The sequence below is a fragment of the Scardinius erythrophthalmus genome (assembly GCF_964197995.2).
Source record: "Scardinius erythrophthalmus genome assembly, chromosome: 10".
Classification (NCBI taxonomy): domain Eukaryota; kingdom Metazoa; phylum Chordata; class Actinopteri; order Cypriniformes; family Leuciscidae; genus Scardinius; species Scardinius erythrophthalmus.
The window spans coordinates 23,647,332-23,671,983 of NC_138230.1; the positions used below are offsets into that span (position 1 = coordinate 23,647,332).

Below are 24,652 nucleotides of genomic sequence, written 5' to 3' on the forward strand. Positions count from 1 at the left end.
CACCTGAGACTGTTAATAATTACTGAAATGTTCAGAGCCACATTTTTTGGTTTGCATAAAAAAGCATAAAAAAAGCATAGAATGTGTTTAGTACCATTTAGTTCCATTCTTTTTTCCTTTTTTAAATCCGAAATGAAATTTATACAAAATGTCTTATTTCATTAAAAAACATTAGAAATTAAAAACAACAACAGAAAAAATATATATATATATACATATATATATAAATATAGCTGCGAGCAGCGATTGCGGGCCCAAGCCGGTGGCACCGCCACCCTGGTGCATTTAGTTGCACTAAAGGCACCGGGGTGGCGGTGTCACCGGCTTGGGCCCTCCATCGCTGCTCGCAGCTATATTTATATATATATGTATATATATATATATTTATATATATAAATGTTATATATATATATATATATATATATATATATATATATATATATATATATATATATATAGGACAAGTAATATTCTCTGTCTTGTCACTTTAAAATATATATATATATATAAAATTCAGCGGCCGATTTTGCAAATAAATCCACATTCAAACCAAAATATCTGACTTCCTGTTGGTCAGAGCTAATGACTGTAAATTAGAAACTTGTCCGGCTCGATGAGACCAATATATGTACTGATTTTTGTAACTGTGGGTAAAAGTAACCACCCCCATTTTGTCAAAAGCATTTTGAAAGTGACACAGTTCCTGTTGCCAGTTGGTGGCGCTATAACTTTGACTCACAATAGTTGCATCCATCTGACCGGCCTCTTACCACGAACACACTGCTGAAGTTTCATCAAGATCAGTTAATGTGTGCAGAAGTTATATCACTTCGTGTCTCTCTTTTCGCGCCATAAATTCGTTTCCTCGCCACGGCCAAACCGTTCGAGATATCCAAAATCCTTCCGCAATTTAGCATCCTCAATGTCTTGACTTCATGCACACCGAGTTTGGTGGGGATGGGATGAATTTTCTAGGAGGAGTATTTCACATTCCACAGCAAGCGTTTTCCAAACAACCCATAATAGCCGACTTCCTGTTGGGCTGGCGTGAAACTTGACAGAGGGAAAGTTGTTCGGCCCGATGAGATCTATATGTGTACCGAGTTTCATATTAATTCATGCAAGCGTGTTTGATATATGGACCAAGTTTTCAGACCCCGTTCAAGGGGGCGCTGTTGAGCCCCCCTGCCACGCCCGTTTCTGAAACTTTTCACATGTCTACTGGCTAATAAATGTGATGTATCTGTCGAGTTTTATCCAATTTCAAGCATGCTAAGAGTCTCAAACGCATCCGAAAAGAATATTAAAGTTTGATGCGTTGCCACGGCAACACGTCCCCTTGGAATTATAAGGTTCTATCTGACATTTTTGTCAAAATTGAGTTATTCACATATTCTTATTCTGTGACAACTTATTTACATTATGTGATGTGTTTTTTTAAGTTGTGTACATTTTGGGACGTTTTATTGAAAAAACAAAAAGGTTCTATCTACAAAGTCGAACTCTAACTTGGCTCTATAAGGTTCTATCTGCGTGAGCCAATCACTTCGAATGGACAGAAGAGGACCAATCAAAAAATGAGTCATAGAGAGTATAAGTCTGTGTTTTAAAAAATGAGTCACAGAGAGTATTATAGTTCTGTGTTTTAAAAAATGAGTTTTTGAGACCTTGAAAAAAAGAAAAAAATGAGACCTTTTTTGTGATTATAGTATAGTTAGTGAATCATTTTTCAATGATTATTAAACTTTATGAATTAATTTGCTGATGCATGCTGTTTTCTTGCAGTTTTTAAAGTCTTAAAATGTCTTAATTTTTACAATATTAAGCCTTAAAGGTTAAATCAACAATTTAATTGATGGCGTCTTAATTACAACAATAAACGTTAGCATGTTATTTCAGCCATACTGATGTCTAGAGAGAAAGCCATTTTACCTGGCCCACTGTAGGTGGAATAAAGTCCTGCTCAGATGTATTACAGTAGCTGCTTTTTGTCTAAACAAAAGAAAGATTAAAGTAACAATTTCTGCAATAATGTGTTTAATTACCCACCCAATTGGTACCAAAAATTAACATCTGCACTGGACAAAATATTTAGACCTACCTTGCTTAATTTGAAATGTCCTAATTACATGGAAGTGCTAAAAATATTAAATAAATGTCATAGAAAGAATCAAATTTTACTTTCTAACACATGTTGAGACATTGTTACAACATTAATAATTTTATATTTAGTGTTCAAATAATGTTTTGGCAGATAGAACCTTATAATTCTAAGCGAAAAGTGTTTTTTTAGAATTAGAAGGTTCTATCTGCATTTGACCCATTCCAAAAATCCCCATTTACAAATTTGAGAGGATTTTGATACGGTATATTTAGAATACATTTAGGGTCCCTGTTATTTTCATGTTTGAAAGAAACTTGCTCCCCATATACATTTTCCTATATGTAATGCAAAAACTTTGAAGCTCAATATCTCAAAACTGCTCAGAACGCAGATAGAACCTTATAATTCCAAGGGGGCGAACAGTATCTAAGATATCAATAATCCTTTCACAGGTCTACATCTGCCGTGTGTCTACATTATACACATAAAGTTTGAAGCAAATCGGGTAAACATAAGAGGGTGACTTCAAAGAATTTTGAAAGTGACACACTTCCTGCTGCCAGTTGGTGGCGCTATAACTTTGACTCACAATAGTCACATCAATCTGACCGGCCTCTGAAAACGAACACACTGCTGAAGTTTCATCAAGATCAGTTAATGTATGCAGAAGTTATAACACTTCGTGTTTCTCTTTTCTCGCCATAAATTAGTTTCCTCGCCACGGCCAAACCGTTCGAGATATCAAAAATCCATCCGCAATTTAGCATCCTCAATGTCTTGACTTCACGCTGACCGAGTTTGGAGGCGAGTGGATGAATTCTCTAGGAGGAGTACATCAAATTCCACAGCATGCGTTTTTCAAACAACCCATAATAGCAGACTTCCTGTTGGGCGGAGCTAATAATTTAGGTGCGGAAGTTGTTCGGCCCGATGAGATCTATATGTGTACCGAGTTTCATATTAATTCAGGCAAGAGTTTTTGATATATGGACCAAGTTTTCAGACCGTGTTCAAGGGGGTGCTGTTGAGCCCCCCTGCCACGCCGGGTACCAGCTTCAGCCCGGCCCTGATGACCGTGGGCTCTGACCTGTGTGCAAAGTTTCAAGAGTTTTTGAGCATGTTAAGGGCCCCAAAAGCCCCTGAAACCTTGAAAAACAAAGATTAAATGGAATAGACAAATCCCCCCCACCCCCTCCACACACACACACACACAGAGACAGAGAGAGAGAGAGAGAGAGAGAGAGAAAATTCTCCAGAAAATCCACTTTCAAACCAAAATATCTGACTTCCTGTGGGTCTGAGGTTATGACTGTAAATTAGAAAGTTGTCCGGTTTGATGACAACAATATACATACCAAGTTTTGTAATTCTATGAAAAACTAAGCCCCCATTTTTGACTAAAGGTGGCGCTACTGAGCCATTCCACCACGCCCGTTTCTGAAACTTTGCACATGTCTACTGGATAATAAATGTGATGTGTCTGTCGAGTTTCATGCATTTTCAAGCATGTGAAGAGTCTCAAAAGAATCCGAAAAAAAATATTAAAGTTTGATGCGTTGCCACGGCAACAGTATCTAAGATATCAATAATCCTTTCACAGGTCTACATCTGCCGGGTGTCTACATTATACACATAAAGTTTGAAGCAAATCGGGTAAAAATAAGAAAGTGATTTCAAAGCATTTTGAAAGTGACACACTTCCTGTTGCCAGTTGGTGGCGCTATAACTTTGACTCATAAAGGTCACATCCATGTGATCGGCCTCTTACAACGAATACACTGCTGAAGTTTCATCAAGATCAGATAATGTATGCAGAAGTTATAACACACTTCCTGTGTCCCATTATTCGCCATAAATTCGTTTCCTCGCCACGGCCAAACCGTTCGAGATATCAAAAATCTGTTCGCAAGAATTCATCCTCAATGTCTTGACTTCATTCACACCGAGTTTGGCGGCGATCGGATGAATTCCCTAGGAGGAGTATTTCACATTCCATTGTATGCGTTTTCCAAACAACGTATAATAACCGACTTCCTGTTGGTTTTTTGTAAAACTCAGAGCACGAAAGTTGTGCGGCCCGATGAGATCTATATGTGTACTGAGTTTCATATTATTACATGCAAGCGTGTTTGATATATGGACCAAGATTTCGGACCCCATTCCAGGGGGCGCTGCCGAGCCCCCCTGCCACGCCCCGGTACCAGCTTCAGTCCAGCCCTGATGGCCGCGGGTTCTGACCTGTGTGCAAAGTTTCAAGAGTTTTTGAGCATGTTAAGGGCCCCAAAAGTGGCAAAAAGGCAAAAAAATATATAATGAAGAAAAGAAAGAAAAAAAAAAAAAAAATCCTTACGAAAACAATAGGGCCTTCGCCCTTTCAGGGCTTGGGCCCTAATTATATTCAACCTGTGTATATGTGTATATACAGGGCTTGACATAGACACTCGTCAACTAACCAAATGTGGATGGATTTCAGCAGTGGCGTCTAACAGCCACTTCCACTTGGCAATTTGGTGGGTTTCAGAGTGAAGCGCAACGCTTACATTTTTTACATGTGGAAGTTACACGTTTCAGAGTGGCTTTGTTCAAACTAAATGATGCTCCACATGAACTCAGTTGTGCTGTTTGTTTGGGCATCCAATAACATGCATCACGGCCGAACTAAAATGTAATTTCCCAACAACAAAATTGTGGCCAGTGAACTTTGGAAAACCACTAGCCACAGTGGCTGGTGAGCAAAAAAGTTAATGTCAAGCCATAGCAGTACCAGTCAAAAGTTTGAAAACATTACAATTTTAATGTTTTTGAAAGAAGTCTCTTATGCTCATCAAGCCTGAATTTATTTGACCAAAAATACAGAAAAAAAATCAGTAATATTTTAATTATTATTACAATTTCAAATAATGGTTTTGTTTTAATATACTTTAAAATTTAATTTATTTCTGTGATGCAAAGCTGAATTTTCAGCATCATTACTCCAGTCTTAAGTGTCACATGATCCTTCAGAAATCATTCTAATATGCTGATTTGATACTCAGTTATTATCAATGTTGAAAACAGTTGTGCTGCTTAATATTTTTTTGGAACCTGTGATACTTTTTTCAGGATTCATACATGAATAAAGTTAAAAAGAACAGCATTCATACAAGTGATAGTAAGGATTTATATTGTTAGAAAATATTTCTATCACTTGTTTATTTTGTGATTTATTAAATCAATTTAACACATTTAATGACTGAATAAAATGAATACAAGTATTAATTTCTTTCAAAAACTGACCCCAAACCTTTCAACGGGAGTTAATTTTGTTACAAAATATTTCTATTTTTAATAAATGCTATTTTTTTTAAACCTATTCAGCAAAGAATCCTAAAAAACAGTATCACAGGTTCTAAAAAAATATTAAGCAGCACAACTGTTTCCAACATTGATAGTAAATCAGCATATTAGAACGATTTCTAAAGGATCATGTGACTCTAAAGACTGGAGTAAGGATGCTGAAAATTCAGCTTTGCATCACCGAAAGGAATTATATTTGAAAGTGTGTTAAAATAGAAAACCATTATTTTAAATTGTAATATTTCACAATATTACTGTTTTTTTCTGTATTTTTGATCAAATAAATGCAGGCTTGATGAGCATAAGAGACTTCTTTCAAAAACATCAAAAATAGTTATGTTTCCAAACTTTTGACGGGTACTGTGTGTTCTATCTGCACAATCACACAAAATTGTAATGAGGGTAAGAAGAGGAATGTATCACAACACAGTGTGTGTGTTGCGTTTTAATTTAACTATCTGTCCAATGGACTACTTGCACTGAACTTTGTGATGCATTACAGTTTTGAAATGGTACAACTCATTTATTTCCGGTTACCGTATGTATATTTTCAGTGTCTTGTAGTCAAACTTTTCCATTCCAGGATCCACCTAGACAAGTATAATCTATCTCAAGACCCGCCAAAATAATTTAAACATGAATATGGCGTGGGCGTGAATTACATGTTTAATTACAATACAAACTTAAATGTTAATAACGATTAAAATAGCATTGCGTTGTTCAGCGTAGAAAACGCTTTCGTGCTTGTGTGTGTGTACATGTGAAATACCTTTTTCATAAATATTTTCCCTATGTGTTGGTAGGTAACCACAAGCACGCAAGGGAATGCAAACAACCCTCTCTTACAATGACCATATCTCTGAAAGACAACAGCGCTGAGTTGAACAGACGACAGAGATGAATGCGTTTCCCAAAAGCATTGTATGTAGATCGAAGAACCATTGCCACCAATGGTCTCTACGATCAACTCAGCTCACGATACTTTTGGGAAGCGCAGCCCAGACCTGAATCAGCCTTTGGTGACATTTGAATTATCCAGTGTAATTTGATGTCATGCAGAATACAGTGCAGTCATTAGAGGGAATGATTTCTTCTCGTTAATTATGCGCACCGAACCGCTTAATGAACCGAAACGCTCTGAGACGCTGAAATTATCACAAGTCGCATGCTCCATGAATTTATTAAATATTTTAATCACTATTCTGTGTCAGTTTTCACTGTCAATCATTTGCCCAAAATTCTTATTTAATATTCAAAGTAGTTGACTGTCATTCTTCTCTACGCTGTGTGCATTGCTGTTTAATTAATCATGCTAATTTTCAACACTTGTCCATGGGAGGATATACCTTTTATCAGTCGAATTCATTTAAAAATATAAACTGAACAGGTATGAAATATGATCAGTAAGAGAAAAACACCATTAATGAGAAGACGAGCACTGGACTGCTTTAGGTTAGTGGGGAAATATGCAGTATGTATTTATAATTCAGAATGCTCAGTTGGAAAGAAAAAATATTTATAGGAACATTTCAGCAGTTTCAAGATTATTCATGTTAACGCAGAGAACAGCCATAAAACGTAGGTATAATCTGCATTCTCATGTATGTATGTGCGCTGTTTAGGGCTGTCAACTTTAGTCGTTTAGTCGACTAATCGGTCGATGCCGTCTTGGTCGACTGACATTCTCATTGGTCGACCAGTTGCATTTTTTTTTTTTTTCACCAATAAAGAATTTTTCATTGATTTACTCCTTGATATTTATTCCTTTATAAGCAGTTATATATTACTGTATTCTAAATATAATTAGCCTATGTTTTATCCCCAACTTTAAATGCTTTAATTTAGACTATTTTGTATCAGCGCCACAGTTTAGCGCACCACGTAGAACACTCGGGAACCGCACCTGTGGCTGGCTGCACTGCTGCTTCGCGCTCAGTAAGGAATATAGTAATCTCTATGTGTCTGTCTGTCCGATTGCATTTTGATTATTTCGAGAACCGTTCATCCAATCGACTTCACAAGGGAGTGCAGTGTCGCAGTTGGTGCAATATAAACAGACACGCGAGACGCGACAAGTTCAGAAAACTAACAGAAACAAACAAAGTTCAGTAAACTACAGAACAGCGCGAGCGGGAAGCGGTGCACCTCACGCGAGCAGGGCTTAGGAAATATTCTCCGAGAACGGACACTGCACTAGTGATATAAAACGCACACAGTCTGTTAACTTAAGCAATACTTTTAAGGTAGTCTAATATTTTTCTGACTAACAAATTACTGACACAGTAAAGGGTAGATTTAAATAAAGAAAAACTAAATTTAAATAAAGAAAAAACTAAATTTAAATAAAGAAAAAACTAAATTTAAATACAGAAAAAACGAAATTTAAATAAAGAAAAATTAAATTTAAATAAAGAAAAAACGAAATTTAAATACAGAAAAAAACTAACTTTAAATAAAGAAAAAACGAAATTTAAATACAGAAAAAAACTAACTTTAAATAAAGAAAATTTAAATTTAAATAAAGAAAAAATAAATTTAAATAAAGAAAAAACGAAATTTAAATACAGAAAAAAAACGAAATTTAAATAAAGAAAAAATAAATTTAAATAAAGGAAAACGAAATGTAAATAGGCCTAAAGAAAAACTAAATTTAAATAAAGAAAACACTCCCGTTGCTGGAACACTCAGGCGTCGGTTCTATTTTTAGCATGCAGGCGTTTTCCGCATGGCTCGAGCTGCGCCTGAGACGAGTGTCTCACGCAGGCAGTGTGCAAACTCCAACCTGATAACATGGGAGCCGAAATAAAAACAGACACGCCACGCAGCTGAGACTCTCACGCCAGCAGCCAGTGTGTCGCAGGCCTTATTCAAGCGCGAATGAGAACCGTTTCGCGGGGGATCCCAGGTGTCAATAAAAAAACTAAATGTCAAAACATCGCGTCTTTTTTTTTTTTTTTTTTGTCGACTAATCGTTGCGCAGAACAGGACTTTGGTCGACTAAGCATTTCTTTGGTTGACTACAGCCCTAGCGCTGTTACCAGAAACACCTGAGTTGCAACAAGTAGAATGCGGTAGTAGTTGTGAATGGAAGTAGTCCATTTGACAATTTTTTTACTTGAAAGGTTTATATGTAACTGTTAAAAAAACAATTATCAATTCTGGGCCATTTTAAATACCAGGTTAACAGATTCCTGGGTTATCCTGTTTCACACACAGTTAATGCTGGGGATTCGTAAGCTGACTTTTCACAGTGTACAACATTCCTAACGTTTTTATTTGCATATTTGCGGTGTCGGTGTCATTGATTAGACCGCAGCACGTTACCTGTTTGCATAAAGGCTCTAGCATTGTACATCCTCATATTATACATATTTTATACAACTTTTTCCTGATATTATTTTCGGAAACCCGTCTCCATACCAGTGTGATGACTTGTTGGTGTTCGTTGGCCAGAGGAGAACTGGCCCCCCGACTGAGCCTGGTTTCTCCCCAGGTTTTTTTCTCTCCATTCTGTCACCTGATGGAGTTTTGGTTCCTTGTCATTGTCGCCTTTGGCTTTTGGCTTGCTTACTTGGGGACACTTAATAGTCAACAATATTATTGATCTGCCTGCATTGACACCATTATATGAGAACTGATCTGAGCTGGACGATGACATCACTGTTTTCTCTAGAGCGGCTATAGTCTATATATATAAATGAACTAAATTAATAACTTTGGTCTGGCTGGACTATGATGCTATTTTCTTCTAGATCTGCTGAACAGCAGAAACAAAATTTGTTGCATTATTTTCCTGTTATCACTGTAAAGCTGCTTTGAAACAATCTGTATTGTAAAAAGAGCTATATAAATAAAGGTGAGGTGATTTGACTTGACCATTTGATATTTTCCCTCTCAAATGCCAGGGTTAAGCGCAGGGTGAAAAGCCCTTTAGATAAGTAGTCCCACCTAAAAGATCAAATACCATTTATTTTTTACTAAGGAATTTGTGTAAAAGCTTCATATTTTTGTTCATAAACTCACCCGAATGTCTTGCCCCATAGATTTCCATAATAAGTGGTTTACTATAAACACAATTTGTTTAGTTAAGCCAACATATGATAAATGACATTCCTCAAAGTTTGAGCTTGTTGTATTTAAGCTTAGAATATTCCTTTAATGTGCGTTTGTGTTTATGTGACAGGGACAGGGCTCTGGAGGAAGTATGTCATAAACTGTGTGTGTGTAATGCAGTAAGAGATGCATTGGAGGGTGGTGTCCCTTGTGTGTCCTTCCATCAGCTGCTTCTCAAACCCAGTGAAAACACCATCAGCTTTCTGCTTGAGGTATAAACCCTGCTGCATCACTGAATCATACACATTGCACACTCCATTCTCTCAATTTACTACATTCTCACTCTAAACTGATCTAGTTCACCTGGTCTTTTTTTTAAATGAAATGCTCTTTTACGCTCAGTGATCTCATGTCTCCAGGTGTGTACAAGGTCATTGGATAAGGAGCACCTGTCAGAAACGAGCAAGAGAAAAATGGCTCTTTTCATCAAGTGAGCACCTTTGCATAGTTTTAAATACTATTTTCATCTAGCCAGACTTTTGAAAATGGGTTTTCAATTTTTTTTTCCTGCATTTTGTTTGCTTTCACATGGTTTTTAAGGGTGGATTTGTTTAAAGTGGGTTTTACTTCAATAATATTCTTTTTCACTTTGTCACTACTATATTTCATTTTAAATGTTCCTATTGTGTTACAATTACACAAATATTCCATGACGTCTCTCTGTTAATTTGAGCTTTGAGCTTGTCTGTTTTTCAGAGATTTTAGATTTTCTTTCTTGTTTCCATTGTAGGACTGTTTGTAACCGGTTGGAGGATGTTTCTCTGGCCTTCATGGTGTCATCTCATAAACTGTTCAATGAACTTCTTCAAGATGAGGAGAAGAAGATCCTGATAGAGCAGATGAGGAAGAGCTCAGCCACAGTCAACCTCAGTGCCAAATCACTGCCCTCATTCTACGATATACCTGGTACATACTGACGGACAGATATTTAATCGTGACAATATGATTTTTTTTTATATTATGATTAGGGCTGTCAAAGTTAGCGCGTTAATAACGCGTTAACGGAAAATCATATTAACGGCACTAATTTTTTTAACGCGCGATTAACGCAGCGCGTTTTTTTTGTTTGACCCGTGGCCCAACCCCTAGTTGGAGAAATGGAGATACACCGTGTTGCCAACCTAGCGACATTGCAGACCCCTTTGGCTATTTTTTCCCTTCAAAAAAGCGCCCAAACCTTATTTAGTTTCTGAGAATCTACCGGTACCGCCGGTACTGCTCTCCCAGCACGCGCGCGCGCCTCTCTCTCTCGCTCTTTCTCTGCGTCTCGCGCGGAGGAGCAGCGCTTTAATTCAGTTAAACACAGATATTATGTTGCTTCTCTAATTTTACAAGTATAGCCGAAATCAGAGCACAGATATTGTCTTTATCGTATGTGTATTTGATTTCATCAGACGACGGCTCGATTATCAGGATTTTTGTGCAGATTAACTTAACATCTTGAAAGGGAGAGCTAGTTATGTCTTAATGGGTCGCGTTTCAGTCACTATTTCATATTCATTCCGTTGTTTGACAACAGAAACAGTAAAATATACCAATGAAAACAGTTTTATGGAGAATTTAGCTAAATCAAAATAGGCACAGAGAGAGACAAACTATAATGTAATAATTCTGCTAAATGTACATTTAGCATTTTCAGAAGAGCTGCCCTGTCATGCAAAAATCTAAACATGTTTGTGTTAGTAAATTGCTCAGTGCAAAGAAAGAGAATGGGAACCTGGTATTTCTTTGTTCTTTCTACACGTGTCTAATAGACATGAACAAGTTCTTTGAAAAACATCTATGACCTTTGAAACATCTTCAATGTCTCGTCTTCATGCTCTATGTTGACTATGGTTTCAATAATAAACATACATTTGCATAAAGCATCTATAATTATCCATGCCCATGTTGATTAGAGTATTACAAACTTGAAAAGTATTAATTTAAGGTACATTTAGAACAAATCAAAAGATGTGCGATTAAATGCGATTAATCGCGAGTTAACTCATGGCAATCATGCGATTAAACGCGATAAAAATTTTTAATCGATTGACAGCCCTAATTATGATATGAGGAGCTTTACTTGCTTTTGGTTGTGGTGTGCTATTTATGTCTTGTTCTCAACAGTGTCTGCCAGTGTGAATATCAGCCAGCTTGAACAGCAGCTCATTCTGTCATTGGATGCTCGACATATCCGACAAATCCTCATCGAGCTGCATGGGATGGCCGAGCGACCCTTCTGGAGGGTTAACAGTAAGGTCGGGAAAGACTTTTGTTTTGCAGCAAATCAACTTGTGAACCGATTCGCAAACCAAAAAATGCTTGTCATAAAGCAATTAACATTTTTAAAAATAATTAATTAGAATTGTTGACATTGTGAAAAAAAAGTGTCAAGTTAGTTTAGAGTTATATGCTTTTTTTTCTGTAGTGGGAGATTCCTGTTGACTATGTAAACATCATACTAGCAATAAAAGACAACCTGACAAGAGACCTGGTGTACATCCTCATGGCCAAAGGTCTACACTGCATCAGTATAAAGGTGTGTATCTGTACAAGACTCACTTTAACACCATTCAGCATGTTTACATGCACACCAAAAAAACAGCTTCTTAACCCTTGAGCGTCAATTTAAAAAAGTTACTCAGAGGTCCTTAGAGGACTAAATGTCCGTGTCAGAAAACTGTGTCATAAAAATGTGAATGCTCCAGACCACTATAGGGCTCTCTGAGTAAGGTAAAATTAGTTTTCCTTGCCACTGTTCTATAGAGTTGGCAGTCTTACAAAGATATCAACACCACAATTAGTTTTAACAGTATGTAACCATTGTATATCGACATGAAATATTAATTCAAAATCACCTACGTGCATAGGCACACTTCAGTTATCCAATCTTGTGATTCCAAGTGCCACGTTTTTGTTACTCATTTTGAAAACTGAGGTAGTTTAATTAAGTTTAATTAATCAGGAATTTAACCCAAACAGGATATATATCTTAGTGACTTAGCCTTTTTTATCTCTTTGGGTGTTGCAGGATTTTGTGCATGCTCGTCAGCTGTTCACAGCGTGCCTGGAGCTGGTGACGGAGTTTTCTCCTAAACTGCGTCAGGTCATGCTCAACGAGCTACTGCTGATGGAAGTCAGAGCACACGAGGCGAGTGCTGTCGAAGGCAATATGGAGAGGCCTCCATCCGACCTGGTCAGCAGGGTCCGCGGATATCTGGAGATGAGGATACATGGTATTCTGTCTACTGTTACAAGGTCTCTTACTGTGCGTTCACACCGCCGCCGGCGAGAGCGGCAAAAGTTGCTTTTGCCGCCCTGCCAATGACGCCGTGGAAAGATTCGTGGACGCTCTGACATAGATCGAATGCTTGGTCTTTTATAAAACTTTATTTAAAGGGGCCGCAAAGCAAACAAGCATGTCGATCGTTATTTTTGCAGACTGACCAAGTGGGGTATAAGTTAACCTCATGGAATCTTTTAAATATGAAAGTAAGAAATTGATCCATGAAAAGAACTTAACAATTATAGTGACATTTTTTCTAATGAAATAAGCCAATTAAAAGCCATTTGTGTGGTGTGGCTTGTGTTCATGGTTAAGTGCTAATCTAATTTGCATTCCCGCTGAAAAACAAGCATTCTAGCATGAAAATCTTGCCTATAAATAGTGTTGCGCGCCTTCTTATCAAATTCAAATGATCAACCTCTCCTCTATTTTGCTTGGGAACTAATGTGGTCGGAACCAAAGTTAACAGGACTGCGTTCCCTGGAATCCTCTCAAACGGAGCACTTCTACATTCCGATTGGTTGCTGCCGGTTGCCGCCGAATCGCGTCATAGCTCATTACCATACAGTTGACTTGGGCCCTGTCCCAAATGGCACACTTCATATGCACTTTCGGTCTTGTGAACTTACAATGGCTGCCGCGTGCGCTTGTCCGTTAAGTCCGTGAGACCATAGGGTGTCTCATTTGTCATTTTAGGCCTCAGAAGGGTGGTCGCGAGCGCCCCCTTTACGATCGATATGCGCCCTCGATACGCACTTTTGCCCAACCCGCACTGATGCAGACTCTTCCCGACAGTCAAAGCGGCATTACGTCACGAAAGTGCGGACTCGTAGGAAGACCACGAGTGCTTAGGGTGCCATTTGGGACAGGGCCTTGACTTCAACTTCTCCACACCTCTCTCGCTGTCCAAGATGCGCCGCGCGCCACCCTCGCCGGAGCTCACCGCCGGCTCACATTGAAAATGAATGACTTCCGGCCACTTTGACGCTCTCGCCGGCGGCAGTGTGAACGCACGGTTAACAGGAGGTCTTTGAACTGAATAAGAGCAAGGTCTTTTACACTCACTTCTGGCAATGTAAAGAAACTATTAAGGGCAATAAATTAATCTGACCGTATACTGTAGATATACTGTAACTGTTGCTCACTCAGGCTGGCATTGATGCAAATCTTTATGTAAATTTCTTTGGCTTTTTTTTTTTTTAACTATATACTGACAAAAGTGTTCCAACATTCATTCACTTTCAGTTTTCATGCCAGTCTGTCCTTGGTTATTAGTAGATCTGCACAGAATTGATCTAAACATGCAGTGCTTGCATAAAAAAGAGAAAATTCTTTTAGTCTAAGAAATATGATAGAAGGCAAAGTTGTTAAAGTCCCCCTGTGGTGAAAATCAAGTTTTTAATGTTGTTTTGTCTAGGGCTGGTCCAAATATAATTTTTTGAGCTTCGAAGCTTCGGTAGTAAGGAACATTGAATATTCTAAGCTTCGGAGAGAGGGGGCTGAACATATTCTTCTCTCTAATAAAGGCAGGAATCTCTGAGTCTGTCTGTGCGTTTGCATTTTGATTATTTCGAGAACCGTTCATCCAATCGACTTCACAAGGGAGTGCAGTGCGGCATTTGGTGCAATATAGATGGACACACGAGACGCGACACATTCAGAATTAATAAACTTTTAGTAAACTACAGAACAGCGCGAGCGGGAAGCGACGCGCCTCACGCGGGCAGGGCTTATATGAGAACGAGAACGGACACTGCACTAGTGATATAAAACACATACACACAGGTCTGTTAACTTAAGCAATACTTTTAAGGTAGTCTAATATTTTTCTGACTAACAAATAAAAAAATTCTGACTGACACAGTAAAGGGTAGATTTAAATAAAAAAAAACAATTTAAATAAAGGAAAATGAAATTGAAATAACGCAAAACAAAATTAAGTTAAATTAAAAACGAGATTATTTTAGATTGATAATAACAGGTAAAAAGGCTAATACATTTTGTTTCTATTATTCTATTTTCCACAATGTCAAAGCAATGCAGCTTAACCCAAAATACAAGCTCAGGCATGCACTTCTGTCCATACAAACTCCGCTGTTCTGCTCTAGCCAGAGAACACTCCGGTTGCAGGAACACTTTAGTAGGCCAAGGAGAAGCAAATATATTTATTAAGTATAACGAGGTTGGGTTCCTTCAACTGTCCATCCTATTAAAAATGGCTAGGCTATGTAAGATAATTGTAAAAAAGAGTATTGTATTTCACCAGATTTTATAGTGTTAAACATATTCAAGCGCGAATGAGAACCGTTTCGAGGGGGATGCCAGGTGTGCAAAAAAACCCAAAAAACCCCCCGAATATTCAAATGTCAAATTTTCAAATCTAATACCAACCCACTGAACGAATATTCAAATATTCGGGTCCAGCCCTAGTTTTGTCTATGTGGTGTTTTAATACGCTTTTAAGACAAACCATGTGCAAACTCATAAGTCAACACCATTGCTGAGTTTTTTTCTCCTTAAAACTGCAGTGAAAAAAATAACAGCAATGTGTGATTGTCAACGAGTGGATCTATGAGCTGGTGTGAGTGAGTGGAGGTGGGACTAATTGGCATATTCATGGTTCCGCTGATTCTACATGAAGCAAGGGTGTAGAGTTACATTCAAGCTATTGTAAGGCATGATGCTTTTTTCACAGGAAAAAAACTATTAAGTATGTAATTTTGGTTATCAAAGATGAGTTTTAAGGGATAAAATCATTGACTTCAGGGGGACTTTAAGGTAGCGTTGGATAGTTTGGATTGCACATTTTAAGGCAGGTGAGTGTCAGTTCCGCTCTGCAGATTTTGGCCTGAAGGTCCACCTGCTCCCATTAGTTAATGATCATTTACTCAGGATGTGATCAACCAAATTGTGCTAAAACAGTGATTTGAGTTTTTTTCAAGTGTTGAGTTTATTCTTCTGACAAAACAAGCTATTTGGGTTTCTGTGGTTATTCTAATGAAATCAGATGAAGTGGAATTCATATTTTAGGAGAGGATGCTGTAGTTTGTTACAGTGTTCTTCACGTCCACAGATCTCCCGCTGCGTCAGATTGTTGGTGAGGAATGTGTTGTGTTCATGCTTAACTGGAGGGAGAATGAATATCTGACACTGCAGGTGCCCCAGTCTCTGGTCAACAACAACCCGTATATAAAGGTATCTGCACTCTCTCCACACACCCTGCTGCTCATACGCCATTCAGATGGTTGGACATTTGAGTCTAACAAAAAATCTCTAGATCAAATTTCACCACAAAAAATATTTAAAAAAAGAAAAGAAATTGCAAACTGCATACAGAAAATGAAGCCTGTTTCAGGACCATTGAGAGTTTTTAATTATCTAAATAATCTGTTTCTGCAATGTCTTTTAAAAAACAATTATTTCCAAGTTTGATTCTTGTTACTGTAATATAGTTATTTATTTTAGTATGGAAAAAATACTCTAATACAGTGATTTATTTAAATAAAGGCAACAAAATGCTACCACACTGTATAAATGCTTACAGTTTAAAGAATATAGTAAAATTTTTTCATTACAGAAATGAGAATTGTGGGAAAATGTGCTTAATTGCTAATTTTTATTATTTAAATCTATGCATGTCTAGATTTCAATCTCAGGCTGTTCTAATTTGTTCTTCTCCTTGTAACTCGTGCAGCTGGGGCAGCTGATAGCTTCCACCTGTAAGGAGCTGCCAGGTCCTAAAGAGAGCAGACGCACAGCTAAGGAGCTCTGGGAAGCGGTGGTGCAAATCTGCAGTGTTTCCAGCCAGCACAAACGCACCAGTGAGGGTAGAGTCAGTCTTCTCAAACTGAGAGAGTCCTCACTCGGCATCCTGCCCCGGTGAGACGGAGGGCGTTTACTGCAAGGCCACTATATTGTACATGGGAAATTATTCTAAATCCTGGCCTAAAAAAATCAGTTTCATTGCAATAAGCTGTAATTATATACTATATGTTAAAAATTCTCCATGTCATGTTAATGCATTTTGTTACATTTTTCTTTTGTGTTATAAGGAGCAAATTCATGACTTTTATGAAGAAACTACGGGTAAGTGTAACATTTCGCAGTACATAGCATTAAATAAGTCTATCGTAAATATAGAGAACTTCAAGAATTAATCTACAAATATAATTTTGTTTTGTTTTGTTTTAGGAGCCACTGGTATTGACAACACTCATCTCTTTGTTTGTGCGGCTGCACAGTATTGTACGGGTATGTGCTAACCGGTGTAGAGGAAATTACTCCATAAAAGTACAGTACTAATTACTTTTTCTAGATTGTAGTATTTAGGATTTTCAAATGTACCGTTACTACCGGTACCAATCTGTACAAAAAAATGCTAACCATGCTGGTAGAATGTGTGGAGTGACATTGCAACTCTGGTTACTTTTCTGTTGCCTGGCTAACTGTTTTTCTGTTGCTGGCTAAGCGCGCTATTTGAGTGATGTAAACACAAATTAATAAGAAAATCAAATTAAATATCATCTGTAAAAGCATTTAAATTTACATTCCAAAGAGCTCTGTTATCAGCCCCACAGTGGAAAATAAAACCGGATCGGCACGGAATAGAACGGTTAAGCAAAGAAAACGGTTTGGCTGGACTGTGGAAAAAGTGTAAACACAAAGATATTAATTGTAGCCTACAATTAAGACAGCTGTTTTGTATTTATTATAGCAAAAGTTTTTGCGAGAGTGCAGAATTCAGTGAGCTTACGGTTTAAAGATTGACAGCCTTAGTGATTTCAAGGGGAGGCTCTTCTCTTGCTTTCTGTTTATTACCCATTCACAATCGGAATACAAGTTTAGTTTTTCATGCTGGTTAGTACACAGCAAAGTTTCTGGATTGACAACCATATTTAAATGCACGATTGAATCGGAAACTGCGATGATTGACAATGAAAACCATCAGGACAACGTTTTTAAAAGTACTTAATCCAATAGTTTTTGCTCTTGTACCGAAATTGGTACAGAGAACCTCGAAAGGTAACTAGTATTGGTAGTGACTACTGAAATTTAAAACCACTACTACAACTACTTTACAACCCTAATTGTAACTGTTTTGGTGGGCATTTTATCTTTTTTTTTTATAATCACTGTTTTGCCTTCACTATTTCATTGTAACTCATCCTGGAGTATGACATGAATTTTGTGAAGTATGTCAAATAAATAATGACAGAATAGGTAATATAAAGGGAGCAGTCTCTTGTAGGGCTGTGCGATATCAACTATTAGCTCTATTATCACGATAATCTTATAATAAAATTACAGAATATTGTTAATATCGAATATTATTGAAAATTGATTAATGTGCCAAAGACGGCACCAATACGCAATTTCACTCCTGCAAAACTAGCACACTAGCCCTTCATCTAGCCCAACATTGTTGCTTTGAAATTCACTGGTCACGTTGACCAGTACATTTCTAAATGTTGGTTCAATGTGCTAGACATTCTTCATGAAAGGCTCATTCCTGTGGACTGGATTGATTCCAGGTCATTATGCTTATGATGTTTTGTATTTCCCAGGATGATATAGTGAATGAAGTGACAGCTGAGCATATCTCCATATGGCCTTCATCTCTCGCCAAGTACGTCACAACAAATGAAATGCCATTAGATGAAGAAATGTCCCTTTGTTTATATCTGTATATGTAATGATAATTTGTAAATTTATAAGGTTTGTTTTGATGGTGTAATCTTGGTGTCAAATGTGCTGATGATGATTTTGGTGATGCAGTTTACAGTCTGTGGACGTTGAAGCCGTGGTTGTCACATTAAAGGAGTTGGTTAACTATGCTCTCAGCCTCAACCCCAACAACCAGTCGTGGCTCTGCACACAGGCCGACATTTACTTTGGTAAGTAGAAACAATGAATAAAATTAAACCTTGCACTCATACTGTGAAGATCAAACATGGAGGGGTTATTTCAAGTCAAGTCGTATTATTTGTATAGCACTTTAAAGAATACACATTGTTTTAAAGCAGCTTTACAGAGTTTCATGTTAATGCTTAATTGTCTACAATTGAATGCCATGTGCTGGGATTGGTGATTGCACCCCAGCTGGTATGTGTGTGTGTGTGTTGCCAGGGGTGATGCTTGATGAGCTGCTGGCAACTCGTCACAATATATCTATATAAGAGCACCAGATAAAAAAGTTATAAATAAAATAAAGTTAATTTCAAGCACTGTTTGATGATGATATTAACCATAAAGCTGTTGAAATTTGCTATATAGTGTTCTGTATGCACCATAATGCCTCTGTCTGAAATCCAATACTCTGAGTTGGTGTTGGAAACTTTATTCCTTCATCGAAGCAAGACCAGGAGACTTAAGATGGATCTTTTAAGCAGAAGAGATTTATTCTTTAGTCTGTAGTTCATCAAGTCTGATGTTCATCAAGTCTGTAGTTCATCATCATCAAGTCTAACTCATAATACAGTATTCATTGTAATTATACTTTTCAAAGAGGGGAGGGATTACATAGAGGTGGAGACTCTGAATAAAGCATGTAAATGAGTATACAGGTTTAGGAACCTGCCCCAGACTCCAGCGTGTTACCAGTCTCAATCCAATCAGCATAACTATTCAAACGCATATGTGCTAATCCAATCAGCCTAACGATTCAACGTCTGGACTGTGGCTCTGGCTCCAAGAGCCATTAAAGACAATAGGTTAGCGTCTCCGTGATCTGACTCATTTAACTTACAAAGGAAAAACAGGTCTGGCAGGAATCTCTTGCTGTAAACTCAATAATCACTTTCTCAGTTTATATACTATTGTAGTGGAAACCTAAATTAAACATTTAATAAATTTGTAATACAACATTGGTACTTATTTTTTTTATTATTCTATATAGTATGAATGTGTATGAGTATTGAGTGTAATCTAAGCCATGTTGCCCTTATCACGTGTCCTACTACCACCATTCACAAATCCTCTCCAGTGGCCTCATGGGATAGTAAAGTGTCCATCGAATGCACACCTCAGAATCTCACCGGAAAAAGTAGTTCATCCGGGTACTTTTTGCCTACTCTTTTGTGAGTACTGTTAATTCGGATGCACTTTTGTGACATACATTTTGTGGCATAGATTTTTCATCTATTATATAGTAGGGAGATATGCGATTTCGGATGTGTGGATAAAATTGTTACTACTATTTGGTGATGTGCATCACTGCCATGGTTAAATTATGCATATAAACAGCAGGGTTTAAGAAGTTTAGCTTAACTGCCCCACCTCTAAGCACTAAGCCGTTTAACTTAAAAGTAAATTGAAAGTCATGACATGATACTTCCATGTCTGGTGTGTGGAAAAAAAAAAAAAAAAGTTTTGTGCATCAAAATATTTAACTATTGACTCTTAGATTGATGCTGAAGTCTCATAATACTCCGAAAATAAAGTTTGGATACCTGAAATGATTGTTTCACATCCAAACAATTAAAACTCTTAGCCTAATGTCAGACGCATGATATTTAATGGAGGTGAGTTCATTGTGATGCATTACTTGGTAATCTTTTTATACAAAGCATACAATCTTTTTTTATTTTATTTAAATAGGTTTTCATGCTGAATATTCAGTATTAAATAGTTATTAATGCTAACAGAATGATTAATACGCTACTTGTAGATAGGTTTTTGCCAGAACAGGTTAATAAATGCAGAGAAAGCATTTTGAAACATAACCGTGACTAGACTGCAATAGAGGGTATGCACTATGTAACACATATGTAACACTATGTATACACCATCGGCCGGAGTGACTGCGGTTACATCCACTCAGTGGCAAAAAGACTGAGTGGCAGCATTTGTTTTCAGCGTGAATGCTGCCAAAAACATACAAAATGCATCTAAAACGGGAAAGAGCTTTGCGATTGACTACAACTAGATTTGACAAGAAATCAGAGGTATATTTTTACAGACTGACGAAAGATACAGAACAGAGAAGCAAATGGATCGCTGCAATTCACAGAAACAACTGGACTCCAGGCAGCGAAAGGTGGATTTGCAGTTATCATTTTGCAATATGCTGAATTTAGGGGTAAAATCATACCCTATATATTGTATTTTTTATATATTGTATTGACAACTCAATTAAAAATGTACCATTGTATATTCTAAATAATTAGATGTATTTAAATAAACACTGACAAAAAACTTACAAGTTTTAGGGCTGGAGGATATGATGATATATATCCGGCATTCTATAGAATGCCTAGGTATTGTATTGAATGCCCGAAATCGAACGTCAAAGTGTGAAATGATTGATATTTTATACATTGCCTAGGCATTCTATAGAATGCCGGATTGTCTGCCGGCAAAGTATATAATACGTCTAATACCGCCATTTTTATCCCGCTGTTTACTGTTTGCGGTGGCATTTGCATCCGGCTGAGGTTCCACAGACGCTCTCCCGTCATCCTTTCCCGTGGTTCTTGTATCGCCATGTCGGAAGGGAGTGTAGTGCCAAGACAGGAATCACGCCATGCTGACATGCAACGACGGTTCTGCGATGAATTATCTCAAGTAAGAGCCAATGCTGCTAAAAACTGTTTCCCTAACCGAAACCAGTTACCAAAAGTTAGTGGACGATGTGAAAAAGGCTAAGACGACCATTAAGAAAGAACCACGGGACTATTGGCTGTTGAAACACTATGACGTAATGATGGTCGAGAATAAGACTAAGTTGATCTATCCTGTTAAAGAAGGTACGAGTACTATTCAGTTTTACGTCGCGGACTCCGAGTTATTTGACGTACTCCATAAGGCCCATTTGGCTATTGGTCATGGAGGACGGGACAGGATATTGAAAGAACTTTCACCCAAGTATTAGAACATTACCCGTCATGATATTGAGCTGTACATTCACCTTTGTGAGCCTTGCCAGAAGAAGCAAAAAGTTGTTAAAAAAGGTGTGGTCAAGCCAATGTTTTTTCTGAATTCAACTCCCGTTGTCAGGTCGATCTCATCGATTTTCAGTCCCATCCTGACAGAGTACAAGTTTATAATGGTGTACCAAGATCGTCTCACTAAGTTTGTAGTTCTCAGTGCTCTGAAATCAAAGAGAGCGGAAGAAGTAGCCTACAAGCTCGTCGACATATTTACGTTACTTGGTGCTCCAACGATTCTACAGTTCGATAACGGGAATTTGCAAAAAATGTGGTAAGATCGTCCATGGTTAAGCCGCGCCACTCACAAAGTCAGGGGAGCGTCGAAAGAGCTAATCAGGACATTGAAAATATGCTGTGTGCTTGGATGCAAGATGAAAAAAACTAGCTGCTGGAGTGAGGGATTGCGGTTCATCCAACTTATGAAGAGGTCACCATACGAAGCTCTGTTTGGCTGCATGGGGTTAGCATTTTGTGCAATGTTTGCTTCAATATTGAGAAAGCTATCCAAAGTAAAATGGAATCGAAATCGAACCTTGAGATTCAGGCCAAAAAAATGAAAAGGAATTCTGACAAAAAATGTCCTCCTGTGCCTTTGGGTGCCACTGTGCGAGTTCCGATTCCCGACGTCGACAAAGGGCGGGGTGACTCACGCAATCTCTTGGCAGTTGTTATGAACGTGACGGAAGATGGCTTTTACCGACTTGGAACTGCACAATCTTGAAGCAACTCTACGCCAGATCACAATTCACCGTATGTCCAAAGAACTTAATGAGAATTGAAGACGTTCCTGACCACGAAATACCTCTCCGATCTGCAGTTATTTCTAAGTCCACAGGAAGCGGCCAAGGATTCGTCAGGTGTATGTGCAAGACGAAATGCCAATATACAAGGTGCCTTTGTGTGAAAAAGAAAATTAAGTGCAATGCAAAATGTCACTCTAGCCTTCCCTGCTGCAACAAGTAGGTCATGCCAGTTCTGCTTTGTGTTTTACCGGTAACAATATTCTGTTCATGTACAAGATCAAAGTGCCAAAATATAAGGTGTTTTTGTGTGAAGAAGAAAAGTGAGTACAATTCCACGTGTTACTCCAGCCTTTCTTAGTGTAACAAGTACTTCAATCTCAGTTCTGCTTTCATTGTTTTCCGGTAAGAATATCCTGTGCTTTATTTCGTAGTTTTGTTCTTTCAGTTTCAAATGTGTATTAATTAATAAAGGCTTCTCATCTTGTGCCCTTTTAACACTTTGCCTAAATGGTACTGGTCATTCTGTATAATGCCTAGGAATTGTATAGAATGCCTAGGAAAAGTATGTAACATTTTCACAAAAAACTTATATTTCACAGTTTGCCAAAAGCCATCAGGCATTCTATACATTGCCTAGGCATTCTATACAATACTGGGATTTCACACTTTGCCGGTAAATGTCAGGAAACAGGATTCCTGGCTGCATGTCAATATCCATGGATCACTGGATCTTTGGTAAGTTGTAAGGAACACTATATCGAGTCCAACCTTTAGTTTAAACTGATAATTGTTTTTTTTACTCACGGTTTTGCAGTTTCCCCTATTAAATCCAGTCATGCAGCAGTCTCTTTTGTCACTCCGTCAGGCTGAGGGGGCGTTCGGGCGGGAAAGTGAAGTCAATGCATACCCTCTATAATTTATGCAAAGTTTTTACTTGTTCATTTTTTATTGAATTTTATATTCTTCCATTGTTTTTGCAGTGACCAACCAGTATTCTGCAGCGATGCATTATTACCTGCAGGCAGGGACTGTGTGCTCAGATTACTTCACTAAACCAGTTCCTCCTGATGTCTACACTGACCAGGTGCTGCAAATTTGCTGAACGCTGTTATGAACAAATAATAATAAAAACAATTATTTCTACTTTTGTCTTGGTAATAAAATGCCGTCTAAAGATGTGACTGAAATATTGTCAGGACTGACACATGTGAAATGTCTTTGCAGGTTCTGAAGAGAATGATCAAGTGTTGTTCATTGTTGAATTGTCACACTCAGGTAACAAGCCGTCACAAACTGTCTCGTTTCAGATGATAGTACTAGCTAATTCATTATGTGATTGTGTACACTTTGCAGGTAGCTGTTCTCTGCCAGTTTCTGAGGGAAGTGGACTACATGACTGCTTTTAAAGCTCTACAAGAGCAAAACAGGTGAACTTACAATGCATACTGTATCAGTACCCTACAAAATAATTCAGAAGTTTAATTCTCTCTCCACCCCTTCCCCCTATTCCATCAGTCATGACTCTATGGATTCGTTCTATGACTACATTTGGGATGTGACGATTCTGGAATATCTGACATGTATCCTTTTTTAAAGAACACTCTATTTCAGACCAACAGCAATCTGTAGCCAGGAGTTATCAGTTTTGAGGACTAAATCTGCTAATTTATTAATATAAAATTAGAATAACCTTTTTTTCCAGCATATCTGATATTCTAGCCGTTGTTAAACCGTAACATTGGCTCTCAGACATTCACCAAAAACGAGGAGAGGGTGACAAAAGACAAGTTGCAGTAAGCTGATTTGTTTTCTCTATTGATTCAAGAATTACATTTATTGCAGATAGTGTGGAAATGTTAATATCTAGTAATATCTATAATTTCAGGCAGTTTTAATGCAAGATTTGGACAGAAGTATCTTTTGTAGTAACATTTGACCATCACAAAAGAAACATACTCGGTTACTAACGTAACCTCGGTTCTCTCTAGAAGAGGGAACGAGTACTGCGTTTTATCAAAACGCTACGGGAAAAGTCTCTTTTCACGAAACACTGAAGCAAAAAATTATCCTTTAATTTTTATATATGTAAAACGCGTTGCGGCAGCAGCAGTCAGCTATGGCGAGACGGCTTGCTCGCTCATTGGCTGCTCTGCGGCAACTG

At 37.8% G+C, this 24,652-nt stretch overlaps 1 protein-coding gene across 1 annotated transcript in view; it reads left to right on the plus strand.

Moving 5' to 3' along the window:
* Positions 1–24,652, plus strand: part of ints8 (integrator complex subunit 8) — a 52,022-nt gene that overhangs the window by 21,441 nt on the left and 5,929 nt on the right. The window contains exons 11-27 of the mRNA XM_081375837.1: positions 9,624–9,765; positions 9,913–9,983; positions 10,284–10,459; positions 11,663–11,793; positions 11,964–12,074; positions 12,567–12,771; positions 15,895–16,016; positions 16,516–16,700; positions 16,874–16,907; positions 17,013–17,072; positions 18,386–18,447; positions 18,597–18,715; positions 23,472–23,575; positions 23,716–23,766; positions 23,845–23,918; positions 24,007–24,071; positions 24,241–24,284. Of these exons, the coding sequence (XP_081231963.1) occupies positions 9,624–9,765; positions 9,913–9,983; positions 10,284–10,459; positions 11,663–11,793; positions 11,964–12,074; positions 12,567–12,771; positions 15,895–16,016; positions 16,516–16,700; positions 16,874–16,907; positions 17,013–17,072; positions 18,386–18,447; positions 18,597–18,715; positions 23,472–23,575; positions 23,716–23,766; positions 23,845–23,918; positions 24,007–24,071; positions 24,241–24,284 (1,756 nt within the window). The remainder of the gene's footprint in view (positions 1–9,623; positions 9,766–9,912; positions 9,984–10,283; positions 10,460–11,662; positions 11,794–11,963; positions 12,075–12,566; positions 12,772–15,894; positions 16,017–16,515; positions 16,701–16,873; positions 16,908–17,012; positions 17,073–18,385; positions 18,448–18,596; positions 18,716–23,471; positions 23,576–23,715; positions 23,767–23,844; positions 23,919–24,006; positions 24,072–24,240; positions 24,285–24,652) is intronic.